General features: G+C 29.2%; 1 protein-coding gene across 1 annotated transcript in view; it reads right to left on the bottom strand.

The window, feature by feature from the left end:
- The window catches only part of LOC107441333 (Extracellularly regulated kinase 7), a 28,359-nt gene that overhangs the window by 6,124 nt on the left and 6,164 nt on the right, over positions 1-16,071 (bottom strand). The window contains exons 3-9 of the mRNA XM_043057425.2: positions 14,169-14,289; positions 9,738-9,868; positions 8,680-8,843; positions 3,782-3,921; positions 1,891-1,948; positions 1,670-1,804; positions 1,374-1,476 (exon numbers count right to left, since the gene is read on the bottom strand). Coding sequence (XP_042913359.1) covers positions 1,374-1,476; positions 1,670-1,804; positions 1,891-1,948; positions 3,782-3,921; positions 8,680-8,843; positions 9,738-9,868; positions 14,169-14,289 — 852 coding nt within the window. The remainder of the gene's footprint in view (positions 1-1,373; positions 1,477-1,669; positions 1,805-1,890; positions 1,949-3,781; positions 3,922-8,679; positions 8,844-9,737; positions 9,869-14,168; positions 14,290-16,071) is intronic.

Here is a 16,071-nt window from a genome sequence, read left to right as displayed (position 1 = left end):
GTGCATTTTCTATTAATTGCATTTATTATTCTTATATTGAAAAGGTATCAAGTTATCTATGACCTCCATAATGAATGAAGTATTTACCGACTTTTATATATATTAAGGAATTGAATCAATTTTTCACAAAGTTTAAAATCTCATCTCATTCCAAAAAAAAGTTATTTCATAAAATTATGCAAAAAAGTAATTTAATATATATTTTTTTATAATGAATGCTTCTAGTAATGAAACAAACGCTTTCAAACTTTATTTTAAAAATATTGATTATTTCGTTTACAAGAAACTATTACTTTAAAGCGTGATAACATTTTTGAATACTCTATTTTTTTTCTAGTAAATAATATGTCTTTGTTAATTTCTAAAAAAATAATCTTTATAAAAAAGCTTACATTATTCTTTTATAGAGAATATTGATTTCATAGAAAATATCACTAAAATAAAACAGGTTATGTTTTCTTACAATAAAAGTTAAATAGAATTAATTCTTCAAAATAGCGTTTCAATAAAACATAGTATTAAAATGTTACGTTATTTTTTGTGATTGGTTCATTAATAAATTATTTTTATTTCTTCGCAAACACAATTCTTGTAAAAAAAATTAAAAAATTGAATCTGTTTTATCAAAAAACTAGATCGTTTTATAAAATATAAATTATAGCGCTTAATAAAATATGAATACAGTGTATTTGTAAAGTGATCCTGACAATAAAAAGGTGTTATTTTCTTTTTTATTTTCTCTGCTAAAAGGAATTAATGAGTTATTTTTATTCATAATGGCTAGTCGAGGAGAAGAAGAAAATATCGAATTACACTGCTTAGGTTAATGTAATTTCGTTCTCCCACCACATTTACGCGTAATCCATCGCCAACTCCACCTGCAATCGCCACGTTTACAATCTACGGTATGTTTTGTCAATACGCGTGCGGTAGACTGCCACGGCGACAAGTTGAAAATTTTTTCCGCATATCCATATTTGGGGATGTCGGGAACCTAATTAACCTTAACACTAGATTGTCCGAGGAAGTCATTTTGACTGCTTTTTAATTTCAATTAGAAACACAATTTTGTGACTTTTTGTACAACATATAATTTTTTATTGTTAATATTTACTAATAACTTGTTATATAAGTGAAAATAATATTAAAAATTAATTTTAAACAAATTTCATTATGCATTAGTTATTCTTTCACAATGCAGTCATTTTGACTGCTTTTGGGCAATATAGGTATTTTAGTCGTTCTAGTGTTAATCATCATATCATGTAATTTTTCTACTTATTGAGAACGCATAAAAGGGTGAGATGTATCGATATGTAATTCATTTAGTCAGTTTTCCGATATTGTTCTTATTTCGGGAAATAAAAACTTACCTCGTATAGCTTGTCCCTGTATTGCTCAACAGACAATTTTGTATCGTCACACAAAGGAGGTATCGCATTGCTGAGTTCTCTTGGCGTTGTCTGAGAATGATACCTATTAAAATCAACAAGGCTTACTTTCACAAATAGTTATTTCGAAATCAACAAAATCTCAATCGAAGTACTTTTTAAAATCGATTTTTGCTTACATTATTTTAATTAACACTCATGAAATTTATACATGAATTAATAATTAATTTATGAAACATAATTCATATAGTTGAATAGATATTTTAGTATTGATTTACCTTGAAATATAAGGGTGCTCTAACCCATCTTTAGCTGTTAGGCGCCGATTTGGATTTAATGTTAAAAGCTTTGAGAGCAAGTCTTGAGCGTCGTTTGTACAACCCAGAAGTATATTTCTTAGAAGTCTTTTTGGTCTATAAAGAAAAAAATAAAATGAAGCATTCATTTTATTTTATTAAATAGTTCAAATGAAAATGGCAATAAGAGGTTTTATTATTACTTGTTGGCAGCTCGTCCTAAAACAAAGGCTGCGTAACCTGTACAAAGACTGTCTATGTCTGAAACAAAACGCAAGTTAATTATATTGAATTAAAGATAATTAAGTAATGATATCAATGAATAATATAATTAAAAGAATTAGATCTCTTTGTGTCGTGTGGAAAAAAAGGTTTGTAAAAAATGCATACATACTGCATCAAAGCTGCTTTTCACCCCTGCTGATTGGATAATTTATAAACTAAAAAATTACAATTTACTGGTTTATGAACAACAAAATATCAACTGGCGATGGCAACTGTTCGGGGAGAAAAAAAAAGCATTTTTGCTGAATTCTAAAAAAATATCTTAAAGCAAAGTTGTAAACTCGACTTGATTCACTGGTTCGTTAAATGCTGTATCAGCTAGTTTGAAAATTTTAGTTTTGTGAAATTGCTTGAAAGCATTGAATGTCCATTCCTAGCATGCTCTTACCAATATTCTTTCAAACTATTAGCTTTTTTTATTTAAAAAAAGAGAAAAGAAAAATGTTACGTATGAAAAATACTTATTAACTTATTTCTTGTTAATAATTGTCTTGCCTGAATTGTTAATTGAAAATTTTTTTAATAGGTTACAAGTAGTAATCTTTTCATGTTTGCTTGAAAGTTTGACTGTGATATTTTGATAAGCATTGAAATTAGGTATATTGTCTAAGTTATTTCTTATTAACCAATTTCAAGCATTAAATGCGTTTGAAGAATTGCCGCTTCTTTTTTTCGTATTCTAATGTATCCCCAAAATGAGATTTTTTTCAGAAAAAAAAAATTTGGTTTGGGGGAATAGTTTAAAAATTTGTATTGTCACCACACTGATGCTTTCAACTAAAGCTACTCCTCCGTATTCGCTTCGTCATCGTTAACTCTTTAACGCAGAATTTTTATGAAACATATTTTTCCAACTTTTTTCCTTATTTTGGTTAAAATAAATTTAGGTTAAAATGATGAATTTTGAATTTAGGTTAAAATAAATGAAAAATATTGTGTTTAACTTTTTTATAATTTATGCTTATGAAATACAGAATGAAACACAGAAAACTTTTTCTGCGTTAAAGGTAAAATCTTCCAAATGCTGCTCACTTCCAAAAAATAATTTTTCAAATTTGCACTTTTTTGCAGTTATTTAGATCTAAGAGAAACAGTTATTCATCATTAATATTTCTTTAATTTACGAGTCAATTATTACGAAATTTTTGAACATGAAGAAAAAACTTACTATCAAACTTTTTTAATTTTATATTTTAGTACAAAAATAATAGCATAAATATAATTTAGTACAAGTATAATTCGATAATCTAAATTTTTTTTTAATAAGTATTAGACTTTTTCATAATTAAAAAAAATACAAAAATATATTTTTACTTGTAATTAGATCGTAGGGAAAAAATAGGAAAGAGACACCGGTGACCCATATGCGTTAAATCTGTAATGTCTTAAAACTGATTAACCATTTTATAGAAAAGGAGATAAGTTTTATTTATTTTTCACAAGTGTTACAAAACTGTCGAAAGTTAATATAGTTTTTCAGTTCTTATAAAACAAGGCATTATAAATAAATCAAGGAAAAAAATGTATAGAAAAGTAAGCAAGGAAAATAACCTAAATGAGCGAGCTCTCAATTAAATTATCTACAAGAAAGAAAAAAAAAATTTGTATTTTAAAATATTTAAGAAATAGAGATTTTTAAGATCGGGAGACTAAATTGTTTTTAGGCTAGAACCAATTTTTCAACTGTGCACTTCGTAATATTTTCCTTTCTTCCGTTTCATATTGCCTCAAAAGAAAACAAATGCCCTAGTTGATTTTTGAAAAAAATGAACTTAGGATTCTAATATAATATAGGATACAATAACTAACCTGATTGCATAGGATGAGGTAGTGCAGCCATGATCCTTTCTACTTGATTCAGAGTGGAAGTACCTGGAAAGAGGGGTTTTCCGCTGATCACCTCCCCCATGATGCAGCCCACACTCCAAATATCCACCCCCTTCGTATACCTGGGAAAAAATGGACAATGAATGCCATACTTACTATCTATGTTATATAAACGCATATCTGGCTAAAAAAGTGGTATAATTTCTTTTTCATACTGGTACAAAGAACTGAAATATCAAGTGAGTGGGCAGACATGAGAATGAAACATAAAACATCTAATGAAAACGATATCTACTAAAGAAAACATCATCGTATTATTTAATTCAGTTTATTTGAATCCTATTGTATCTTCAAACTGATTTAAAATTTATTCTTGTGTATGTACAGTGCGCAAAAAAAATATATATATATATATAATAAATACATAAATAACCGAAACACCTTGAATAACTTTTGATCAAATGATCGGATTTTTAAATACTGAGACTCAATCTTAATGGTTTAAGGGGGTGACCTCACATATACTAATTAGTAAGAGCAGACGTTATTTTTCGTTACGAAATCAGATACAAAAACGTACTTTCTTTGAATAAACATACCTTTTTGCGATGGATTTGGATTTCTTCTCAAAATATAGAGAGTGGTTGCAATCTGGGAAATATGGTCACAATAGTTTGGTCAGGAGTGCAGTTCAAAGTTTGGACCTCTTAATGTTCATTTTATTTCTAAAGAATTTCGCCACATTTCGAGAACGTTTTAAGAGAATTGAACAATTTTTACCCTAAACTATTAGATTTGTTTATAGAAAGATAATATCTCGTAAAACATAATTTTTAATATTTATTTATTATTTTTAATATATATTTAGAATTTTGTAGAGAGAAACGTTTCAAGAATTATATGTTTTTAACTTCAGTCTTCAAAAAATAAATGGAATTGGAGCCTCTTAGTTGTTCGTAATTTCATTATTTTACTGTTGTACGAAAAAGAATACATTCTTATTTTAAAGCATTTAATTGCGTATTTTACCATACGTCAATATTAGTTTAATTATTATTACTTTAAGTTTCATTATTATTATTTTAAATTATCGCATCGGAGAATTCTGCAATGTTACTGTTTTTAATAACTTCCGTACCTCAAAAGTAACATTTATTTCTATGAATTGTATTGGATTTCTCCTTAATTTCCTTTTTTTCCCCTTTCTTTTTTTTATTCTTTTTTGCATCACTTGCTAGTTTAGAGTAATTTTCATTTTTAAAAAATAAGGTTTAGATCTATATCTTTTATTTTAATTATACTGTTTGCTGATTAAAACGAAAATATTTTAAAAGTCACTTAAAAAATAATTAGTACCCAAATTATATTTAATTTAAAAGTGAATAATTGAGAATGATTAGCTCGTGCATTTTCACATCATGCACCATTCGTGAATTATTTTCGCTTTTGAAAATACTGTTTTAGGCATACTTTGTATACCGTCAGTAGATTGATTACAATCGAGTACGAGATGATGTCAGTTTGTTGTTATCTTGCCAGCAATGTTTGATTTTTTAACCAATTTTACTTTAAGAATTAGTGTGTGCATGCATCCTAAACTAACATTACTGACTCTTATGTGTATCGCATTCTATTGTTATTACACCAGCAGTGGTGTAAAGAAACAATCCTGGTGTTTTATGATACCAAGAATTGTTTTTGATATTTGATTATACATAGTAAAATTGCAGCTGCAACAATTCTAAGTGTTCTGACAAACAGAAATTGTTTTACAGTGCATGTAGCCACATTTTTTGTTTACGTTTCACTATTATAGTTTATTTAATTTATTGATTCATTTTGTTTGTGCTTGGTTATGGGCAACACATATTTTCATAAGCGTTAGAATCAATTTAATAGCTTCATTGCAAAAAAAAAAGCAAAAAAAAATCTGTTTAAAAACCAATCCGTTTAAAAACCAAGAACATTTTTAGAAATATATTCGCTCTAAATTTGACCAACAATTGTTAATTTGTCAATTTTATGAAATTTTTTGAGCGATACCTATAGTTTTGTACTTAAAAATGTAATAGTAAATGTACTGTAATAATTTGTAACAGTTTTGTATTTTAGTTACAAATTTGAATACCGAACTATAGTCATCAGGTAAAAAAATTACAATTGAAAAAATAACTATTGCTTGAAAGAACTAGTGCAAATATGTTACTAAAAATGCTCTTGCTTTTTTTTAAACAAAATCCTCTTCCAATAAAATTTCTAAATGGATTTCATGTGCATGAAAATATGTGTTATCAATAAGTCAACACACAAAAAATGAATAAATAAATAAATAAACTGTATCAGAGAAAAAATAAATAAAAAATACTACTACATGCACTGCTAATTTTTGTTTCGTTTATCTTAGCACCAAATATGGTGGATACTACTTTTTTCTACAGTGTACCGAAAATTATTTCTGGTGTTTCACAACACCACTTTCGGAGTAAAATAGTTACCACCATTTTTGGTGTTAAAATACACTAACATTTTTAACAGTGTGCTGATACTTCTGACCTCCGCTTGATCACCAGCATTGATGGTGAATCTTATGTTTACTCAATAATGTCCAGCGTCCCTTTTCAAAGACTACTCTAAAAATACATAATAGGATAAATTTGACCTAAGTAATTTTCATGTATTAATTTCTTTTAATTCTACGAACAAGAACAGGTTGATAATGCAGCAATTTTGTTTCCGAGTTCCGACTCTGAAGTACTAGTTTTCAGCAGTGTCAAGAAGAAAATTATTAATTTATTTACATTCATCAATTATTTTAGTTAATATAATTGTAAGAATACTTTTTTCTTCTTAGTATCTCACACAATTTTAAGTATTGATCCTTTTTAATTTCACGAATTTTGAGACCCCCCTTCAAAGCATTTTTGCATTGATTGTTTTTTTTAAGTACAAATTTTCAACTAAAACAAAACACTTTCAAACACAGTTTTCTTAAGAAATTTTCCAGGTGGTTTAATTATCTAATATTAGTATAAAAAATCAAAAGGAAATTTTATTTATTAATTAGGTTTATAACCGTCGTTGAACCACCGACCCAATTTTGGGTTCACGACTACCAATGTTCAACTCCGTAGCCTTGTAATTTTGAACCCAATCCAGAAGACAAGGGAACTCATGGATCAAGTATTGGGAGAAATATTGCCTTCGTGGAGGATTTTTTGAAAGAACTAACTCACATTTGCGTTACATGTTGAGGAAGACCCCGAAAACCTCACACAGTTAGTTTGACGGCAAGGGGACTCTAACCCATGATCCGTCTACCACTGAACATGTTTTTACGTCAGCACTGAGGTCGGTGCAAGCCGGGTGCGGAATTCGTATCGACCAGCCATCGCTGGGATTCGAAACAGGTTTACATCATTGAAAGGCGAACGCTCTACCCCCTGAGCCACAGCGACTCTCATTAATTAGGTTAACAAAATTAGCTCGATAACACGTTAAATCTATTTTCTGCTGAAGCTTTTTTATTCTCTAAAAAAAATGCTACATATATTTTTCTTTAATTCCAAGGACTTAAAGGTCATAAAAGTTTTAGATAAATTGTTATACTTCTTCCGGGAAAACTAATTTTTAGTTTTTAAATTTACTCTTGCTGAAAAAATAAAATGAAATCGACTTTTCTTAGGCGTTAAATATTTTTTATTCTCTTGTGAGTTTAAAACTAAGACAATGGCACAATGCCTCAGATTGCGTGTAGTCTTGCTGATGTAGGGCATCACGTGACTTGTGTCGCGTGATTCAGAATAACAGCTTTAAATTACGGTTTCCTTTCAACCTAAATATGCTTAGTGGGACGCCTATCACATTTATTAGCCAGTTTAAATGAATTTTGTTAATATTTTTTTTTATTGTAGTTCTCATTAAATAGCTCAAAATCGGATAGATTCATTAACTTTTTTCCAAGAAAAACCATTAACATCAGAGTTTAATTTCGAATTGAAAGGTACTACGGGAAAGAATTTTTAATGATCTCAACACCTTTACAAGAACAGTTAAGCTAATTTATCGTTTTTCAATATTTGTTCAGTTATGAATTATAGCAATATTTTTTATAATTTATTTTACATGCGATGCGTTAAATCCAAATCAATCCTATTCTTAACATGTAACGTAATATAGAAACTCTCATAAACTATTAATTATTTGAGAATTATGTTGTTGTTGTTTCTAATGCTAATTGCCAAGATTAGCAAGCCTGCTTGGTGAAACCAAGCTAATTTAAGGCAGAGGGTGCGTTTTTTGTTTTTAAGTGGCGCCATCTATGGCCAAGAATACGACTTCACACACACACACACACGTCACAGCCCATTTATAGGGCGGACTCATTCATACATCCACAGATCGTAATTTTGACCTGAACCAGAGAATGAACAAATGAATACCTCCCCGAGAGGTATTGATTTGTTATGGGAACATGGATGTCTTTGTAACCCGACAGATTTAACGTGCATCAGTTACTACTCGGCCGGCGAGGATCGAACCCCTTGGACATGGACCCAACTTCTTACTAACCTGGCTATTCTTTGAGAATTATAATTTTAGATTATAAATGGCTACTTTTAGAATTACTACTTTGGTGGATATTTTTAGAATCAATACTTTAGATGGATAGTCTTAGAGTCACTAAAGCCCTGAATATGCTTGTTAATTTAGGGGTTTAAGAATCACTACTTTAGATCGGTAATTTAAAAATCACTATTTTAGATGAATATTTTTAGAATCACTACTTTAGATGGGTACTTTTAGATTCATTGCTTTAGATGAATATTTTTAGAGTCACTACTTTAGATGGATATTTTTAGAATAGCTACCTTTGCACTTACCTCTTTGAACCTAGTAGAATCTCTGGTGCCCTGTACCATCTGGTGGCAACATACTCTGTTAGAGTAGGATCAGAAGGACTATCTCCAATTAGTTCCAATGACCGAGCAAGACCGAAATCAGCAAGTTTCAGTTCACATCTATGATTCATCAATACATTTGAAGGCTGTAAATGTTTGAGAAAGTCACTTTTTAAAATCGCATTTTTAATCAATTTATTAAAAGAATAAAAATTATTAATGACAAAATGGCATGAAATTTAGTAATGTTTAACATCAAAATACCAAGCCTTGTTAAAATATTAAATGTTAATATTTATAATTAAATATTAAATAATTAATGTTCATAATTAAATATTAAATAACCAATTAAAATATTAAATTTTTTTATTGCAATGTAGTTTTGGAATCAAGTATTAAGAATAATACAAAAATTCCAATTAAAATCTATCTAACCTTCTAGTTTACTGGATTAAATCTAATATTTATAAGGAAAATAACCCAAGTAATTCTTTTTTATCAAAGATCCCAAATTATGAGGAATTTTGGTACTGATTTAATTTATTTTAAATTTGGTACTGATTTTGTATTATTATTATTATTATTACATTATATTACGAGGAATAGGTGCGGCATTCTTCCCCGTGGATGAATAGAATATTCCATGATTTTTTATCCTTTGTGAAAATGCTTTCTAATATTCATAGTGCAGAGTGGTGTCCCCTTTTCGATTTGTTGAAAAAATTCGCCGTAAGAAATAGAATCAACAGACCAATTCTTATGTCTTCCTTCTAAATCTGCGATCCCATTTTTATCATCTTTAAACTAATAAAATAATAGTTTAGTAAAATGTATTTATTTCTCCGATGTTTATTTTATTGAAATATTTAATAATCCAAAAACTTTATCCCAATTGTCGTCTTACAACATATGAGTTGAATTTATGAGATATTTTATTTATTTTTCAATATTGGTACCAAAGAACCACTCAAATCTAACACCGATACATGGTACAGCTCCCTCCCTGTTACAATTATGTTTATCACCTTGTTCACATTTACCTTGATGTCTCTGTGGATGACATTGGCTGAATGAATATATGCTAGAGCAGATAATAGCTGGAATATAATGAATCCATGCTTCCATTCTTCCCTTAATGTACCCTTCTTAATCAGCTGATGTAGGTCCGTCTCTGTGAATGTTCAGATAAGATTAGAATAAAACCCATAAAATTATGGTTAACCAATAAAATATTTTATAACAGCAATATAGTTTAGTGAGGAAAAAGAGGGTGATCTGCATGACATTAAGTAACAATAGGCATAGCATAAGAGTGACTCAAAATTATGTTTCTAACTTTGATGTAACATATATATAAAATAGAAAGTTCTGTTATTTGTACATGTTCTAAATCTAAACAAATGTTGTTTTCTACGCAAAGATTTTTTTTTCTCGCAATTGTTTGTCATAAAATTCTTCAGTCAGTCTTTGTCTTGTCGCAGTTCGGTGAGATAAATATCACAGTCGAACTTGAAAAACATCCCTCAAATCATTCGTGCTAAGATATCCATACAATAGTCAATTTACACCCAGCATAGCAGAAACATATTTGAGGAACTGCTTGTAAGGTAAACTGTGAGTTTTATCTACCCCGAATTACGTCAGTAAAGGCATAGATTTATCCCCCATATAAAGAACCTAAGCATTTACAAGCAAGTGTGCAGCAAAAAAATAAAAAGTCTTACGTTTAAAAAATTGCTCGACAGTTAAGACTTGTTAGTCCAATAATTATTACAGAAAAAAGTGGGACTTTTCGAGAATTAACTCCCGAGGTATTTTTTGACAAAAAAAACTTTGTTATGTTATTATAAATGATACCTGAAAACTCCCCTCTGTACGTTTTCCCTTTTTTTTTTAGAGAAATGAGAGTGATTAAAGGGGAGAATTGAATTTCTTCTAGACGAGCAAGTGAGGTATTGCTTCCGATATATTGTTTCAAGCTGATTTGAATGAAACTAATCCCGAGACGATCGGAATAATAGTTTAGAAGTTATAAAGGCTTCAAGTACAAATTTGTACTTATACTTATTTACGCATGTGATATTGTTATCTAATCTAGTGAAACATTGTTACCGTGTATTCTTTTACGCTGAGTCAAATGAATTGCAAAAGTTGCAAGCGTATATCAGTATAAAAAGTTCTACTTTTGACGCAACTTATGTATGTACCTTTTTTATTAGAGGCTATCTGAACATGTAAGGTACATTTTTCGAGGAAAATTTTTACACTGGTTTGAATGTGATAAAATTCGAGCTGATAGGATTAATAGTTGTAAAGTTATACAGGTTATCATCATAATAAGTACAATTCAAAAATAGTACTTTCTTTTATACAGAATAAACCTATTTTGACTTTTAAAATAGTAGTCTTTTTGATTCGTGTTTAATTATCGTTAAAAAAAATGAAAAATTACATCGAAAAATAACCTTATATCTTCGGATATTTTCTGGATAGCAATGTTAAAACTGTACATACGTCATGTCAAAAATAGTATTTTATATATATGAAAACGCTTGCAACTTTTAAACTATTTGTTTTATTAACTAGTGTATAAAATCATTCAGTTCAGTTTGGGAAAAATGCATCAGAAACAATGACACATTTGCAATATCAGTTGCGTAAAAAATTCAAATTTGTACTTTTTGTACATAAGACCTTCTATACTATTAGTTCGATTTTATCAGGATTTGTCTCATTCAACTCAGTGTGAAAATTACACCAGAAACAATAGCTGATTTTTTTTTAAAAAATGCAATTCTCCTCCTCAAATTACCCTCATTTCCTACAAAAAAGGGGAAAGCTTACAAAGGAGAGTAAGGGAGTTTGCAGGTAGCAATTTTTCTGCAAATAAAGCTTAATTTTACTGCACTATTTAGTACAAGTTACAAAAATTAACAAGGACTTATTACGTTTACTTCAAAGTTTGAAAGTCTACTTTGAATTGCTCTGTATATTTTGTTGATAGGCACCAAATGCAGATACTTTATGCAATAGTATAATATCTTAATATTTGTTCTGTACGCAAAAATAAATTTATATTTTTCCTTAATTCAGCAATTTTTTTAAGTTGACTTATAGAATTATTTCACATATTTTCAAAACACATAATATCTCTCTCTCTCTCTCTCTCTCTCTCTCTNGGACAAGCGATATCTGAATACTTGATAGTTTAATAATAACTCTAGAAATTAGAACTTATCAGTATTATTCCTAATTCTGTATTATACGCGTGCTTTGTCATATCGTTTAAAAAAAATGTTCATCCTTTTTTTTTATTTCCCTCGTAAAGAAGAGCAAAACCAATACAATCGAAACTAAAAGTTTCGACACCCGGACATCTGTTCAAAGATAAACAGTTACCGGTATGACTTTTACTACTGTTAAAATCATCGGGTGTATCAATAAAAATTCCTTACGTAAGCTGTTCTCAGAATACGAGGGATCTGATAATAAATAACAAAATGCGTTATAAAACAAACTTAACGGAAGTAGATTAATTTAAATGTTAGAGTTGCAGGGCAATATTTAATTTCGCTGAATGTATTTGAATTTCAGTATAATATTTATTTTGAATTTTTGTTTAATATTTAAATAATAAACTGCACATGATGATCTCAAGATTAAATTAAATACTTAAAAGTGTAACAGAACATGATTAATTAAGCATCTTAAAAAATAAGAGAATATTAGAAAGGCAAAGGGTAAAGAGTATTAGAGTGGCAAATGCAATGAAAGGTTGTTGCAATGGAAAATTTTTAATACAACTGACGATGTTTTTTCATGTACGCGCCTCATTTTTTAAATTTTGAAAATTTAATTTCGAGTTATCTATTCTGGAATAAATTTTTTACGAAATAAATTTGTTAAGAATTTATCTTAACTTTTTTGAATTGAAAAAGTCGAACATGGTCGATAAAACCGATAAGTATTAAGTATCTATTTTTTTCTTTTGTTGTTTCAAATTAAAAAATTTTTTAAATTTTTTTTTCGTTCGAATAGATTATTATTCGAAAATAGTATTTATTGAGATTATTTATTTATTTTTTCACTAACTGTAATCCTGAAAATTTGGGAAACAATGAGGAGTAGCTGTCCTCTATTTGTGGATAAGTTTTGAATAGTAAATTTAATAATTTTTTTTACCTACTATACAATCTTAATGTTTAAGTTTTATTAAAGTCTATTACGAATTTATATTAATTTAGACATTTTTAATTTTCTTTATTGATATCAGATGACAAAAATGCTTTTTCAGTAAATGACCCATTAGAATAATAGCAACTGAAGCATGTCTTTATTTTTCCTTATTAACCCTTTGACGCAGACGGGACACAGGTGCCCTTCTATATATATTTTTTGTGGTGCTCTAATAACAAGCAAAATATATTTTGGTTATTTTTTAATTATCAAAAAACATTAAAAAATAGTTACTAAAAAATCAGTTAGATTATCGGAATTATATTTGTACTAAAAAATAAAGTCCAATGAAAGTAGTTCGAAATTTTTTTTTTCTTTTTCATTCATATTCAAATATTTATCAATAATTGGTTTTATAAATTAAATAAATTAATTTCAATGATGAATTACTGTTTCTCTTAGATCTAAATAAGTGCAAATTTGAGAAAATATTGCTTAGAAGTGAGCCGTGTCTCGACGATGATGTAGAAAAAGATGAAGGTTTCGACTTGTGCCACACTCACGCTTTTACAGGGTGGAATTGATTGATTCATAAATCAATTCCTCCATCCGCAGATCGTAATTTTGATCTGAACCAGAGAACGATCAATCTCCAACCCTTTACCCCAGAGGTATAATTTGTTATGGGAACGTGGAGGACTTTGTGATCCGACTGATTTAACATGCAGCAGTTTCCATTTACTACACGGGGAGTCTTTGGCCGGCTGGATTCGAACTCCTGTTCTCACGAACGTGAGTCCAGCACCCTACCAACCTGACTATCCCGGCCTTTATTTCATAACCATAAGTTATTAAATTTCTGAATATAACTTTTTTCACTTATTTTGATCTAAATTAATACAAAACGATGTAAAAAAATTCTGCTTCAAAGGGTAAAGAGCATTAGATAGTTTGACAAAACTATTTTCGATTATATAAATAAAAATATCGCGAAGCTTTATTTAATATAAACATAACAAGAAATTAATTTTTGAATAATCAAAACAATCCTTTAAATGGAAAAAAAAGAAACGCTGTAGTAGTCTATCACCTATTCAGTTTGTTCATGAAACAACTATATAGACATAAAATTCATCTGATAACATAAAATCCAGACGTGTGCGTAATTCATGATGATAATTACGCTCACAGAACAAAAGAGAATATAGAACAGAAAAGAAACACAATAGTTATTCTCTCGAGAAGGAAGTATACTTTAGCAGAGATAATAGTTCCTTTTTTCTATACATATTTACCCATGTAGTGGAATATCAAATAAATGTCTTTGTCATTTCTCGCTTTAACCACTTCCAGTAATGTGATGATGTTGGGATGATTGTGAAATTCTTGAAGGTACCAAATCTCACGAAATGTGCGCTGAAAGAAAAAAAGTATTTTTCAGGTGCTATTTTTTACATTCAATACAATGGATGCTTCACAACATAAATATTGGTCATTTCAATAAAAAAGCATCCAAGTAAAAAACTTTTATAAATTAATAAATAAAAATATTATTGATTGATATATTAAGCCGGAAAATGCAATTAGCAGATCTAATCTCTTTTTTTTTCTTTCTTTTTGAATTTGGAAAGAGCTTTGTAAGCTTTTCAGCAATATAAATTGATTTCAGGATTAAAAACTAATAATCTACATTTTTTTTGTCTTTTTTTTTTTTTTTTTTTTTTTTTTTTTTTTTTGGAAGTCGTTGAGAATTCGGAGATACGTGTGGTTTCTTATGGGGGTGAATTAGTATACGTGTTGCCGCCTCTCGTCAGAGACATTTACTAGCCGGTGATACTGGATTGCTTTAATGGTTTTCTAAAACCTAGTGAACTGCTCTTCTAACATCTTATCCCTTCTTAAATAGTGGTAAACTGCGCTCAAAGCAATAATATCTCAAATTTAATAATGGCATAAAAAGACAATAATATATTTCGATATATTATTCTTGGCCAGTTTCAACCCTTAGCTTGTAGGTTTAACCCTTGTAGATAGTCTCCAGAATAGTTCTAGATTATTATAAATTGCATCCTTGCAGGTGGATGAGAAGAATTAGAAGAGCAACCTATTAATGCTTCCTACAAAAGAGAAGACCTCAGCCAGGGTTACCATAAACAAGAACTTTTATCCTTTAGTAGTCTAAACGTATTACCACCACTGCGCAGCTTAGTATCCCGAACGTAATGACATCTTTCTTATTTTTCACCCACTGCGCAGTTTATGCTCGTTCTGTCGGACTATTAAATCGATCCGTGCTGAGGCTTTCTTTTTTCTGGAGGTTTTGAACCTATTAGAAACGCTATTTACATGCTCATAAGAGTGGGGGTTATAATTGAAGCAATTACTGAGCTCAGTTCACCACTGCCCGTACTAGCACATGAGCAGAATGAAAGTAGGGTATAATTGTTTATCAAAAGTAAGGGAAATTTAAAGTAAAAGGAAAATTTTCAATTGTTAGCCTATACCAATCATATAACAAAGATTTTTTTTCCTAATCATTTCGGAAATTACACGATATTATTAATGGACAATTCAATATTAAAAGTTGACGATAATCTAAAAGTTAGTGAAACAAATTTGAATATTAAAAGGTAGTGATAAATATACGACGTAATACATGTTGTGGTTAGTTTCTCGTTTTAGAGACTTCAACTTAAAAACATATACGTACCGGGAGAATTTTAAACTTAAATTATGCATTTTCAATTATAAATGTTTAGTGATGGAAATGATGGTGTTTTGTGTCTCTAATCCTTTCAGAAAACACTGTCATAATTTTTCTCATTTTCGAAGGATTTTAAAAAATGAAGGGAAAATGCGGCACGTCATTCGCTTGCATAAAAAACAATATAAATTCAATTCTTATCTGAGTCAGTTTTTGGTATCTTTCAATTAGGAAAGTTTTCTTCGTTACAAATTCATTACAATTAATATTTTTCTTTCCGTAAGCAGTAAGAGTACTTAACCATTGATAACCATTTCTTGAACCACCGTAGGTGACCTTGTAAACTTCAATGCGGTAAAACTTTTAAGGTTTCAAAATGAAGTTAGAAAATTGACATTTGAAACATATTTTTGCCCAATCAAAACAATGCAAGTAGCATATGAGTTACTCGTAACAAAACTTCAGGAAATTTTTTTTAACACTAAACACAAAAT

Source organism: Parasteatoda tepidariorum, chromosome 4 (assembly GCF_043381705.1).
Source record: "Parasteatoda tepidariorum isolate YZ-2023 chromosome 4, CAS_Ptep_4.0, whole genome shotgun sequence".
Taxonomy (NCBI): Eukaryota; Metazoa; Arthropoda; class Arachnida; order Araneae; family Theridiidae; genus Parasteatoda; species Parasteatoda tepidariorum.
This window is presented reverse-complemented; position numbering and strand designations above follow the sequence as displayed.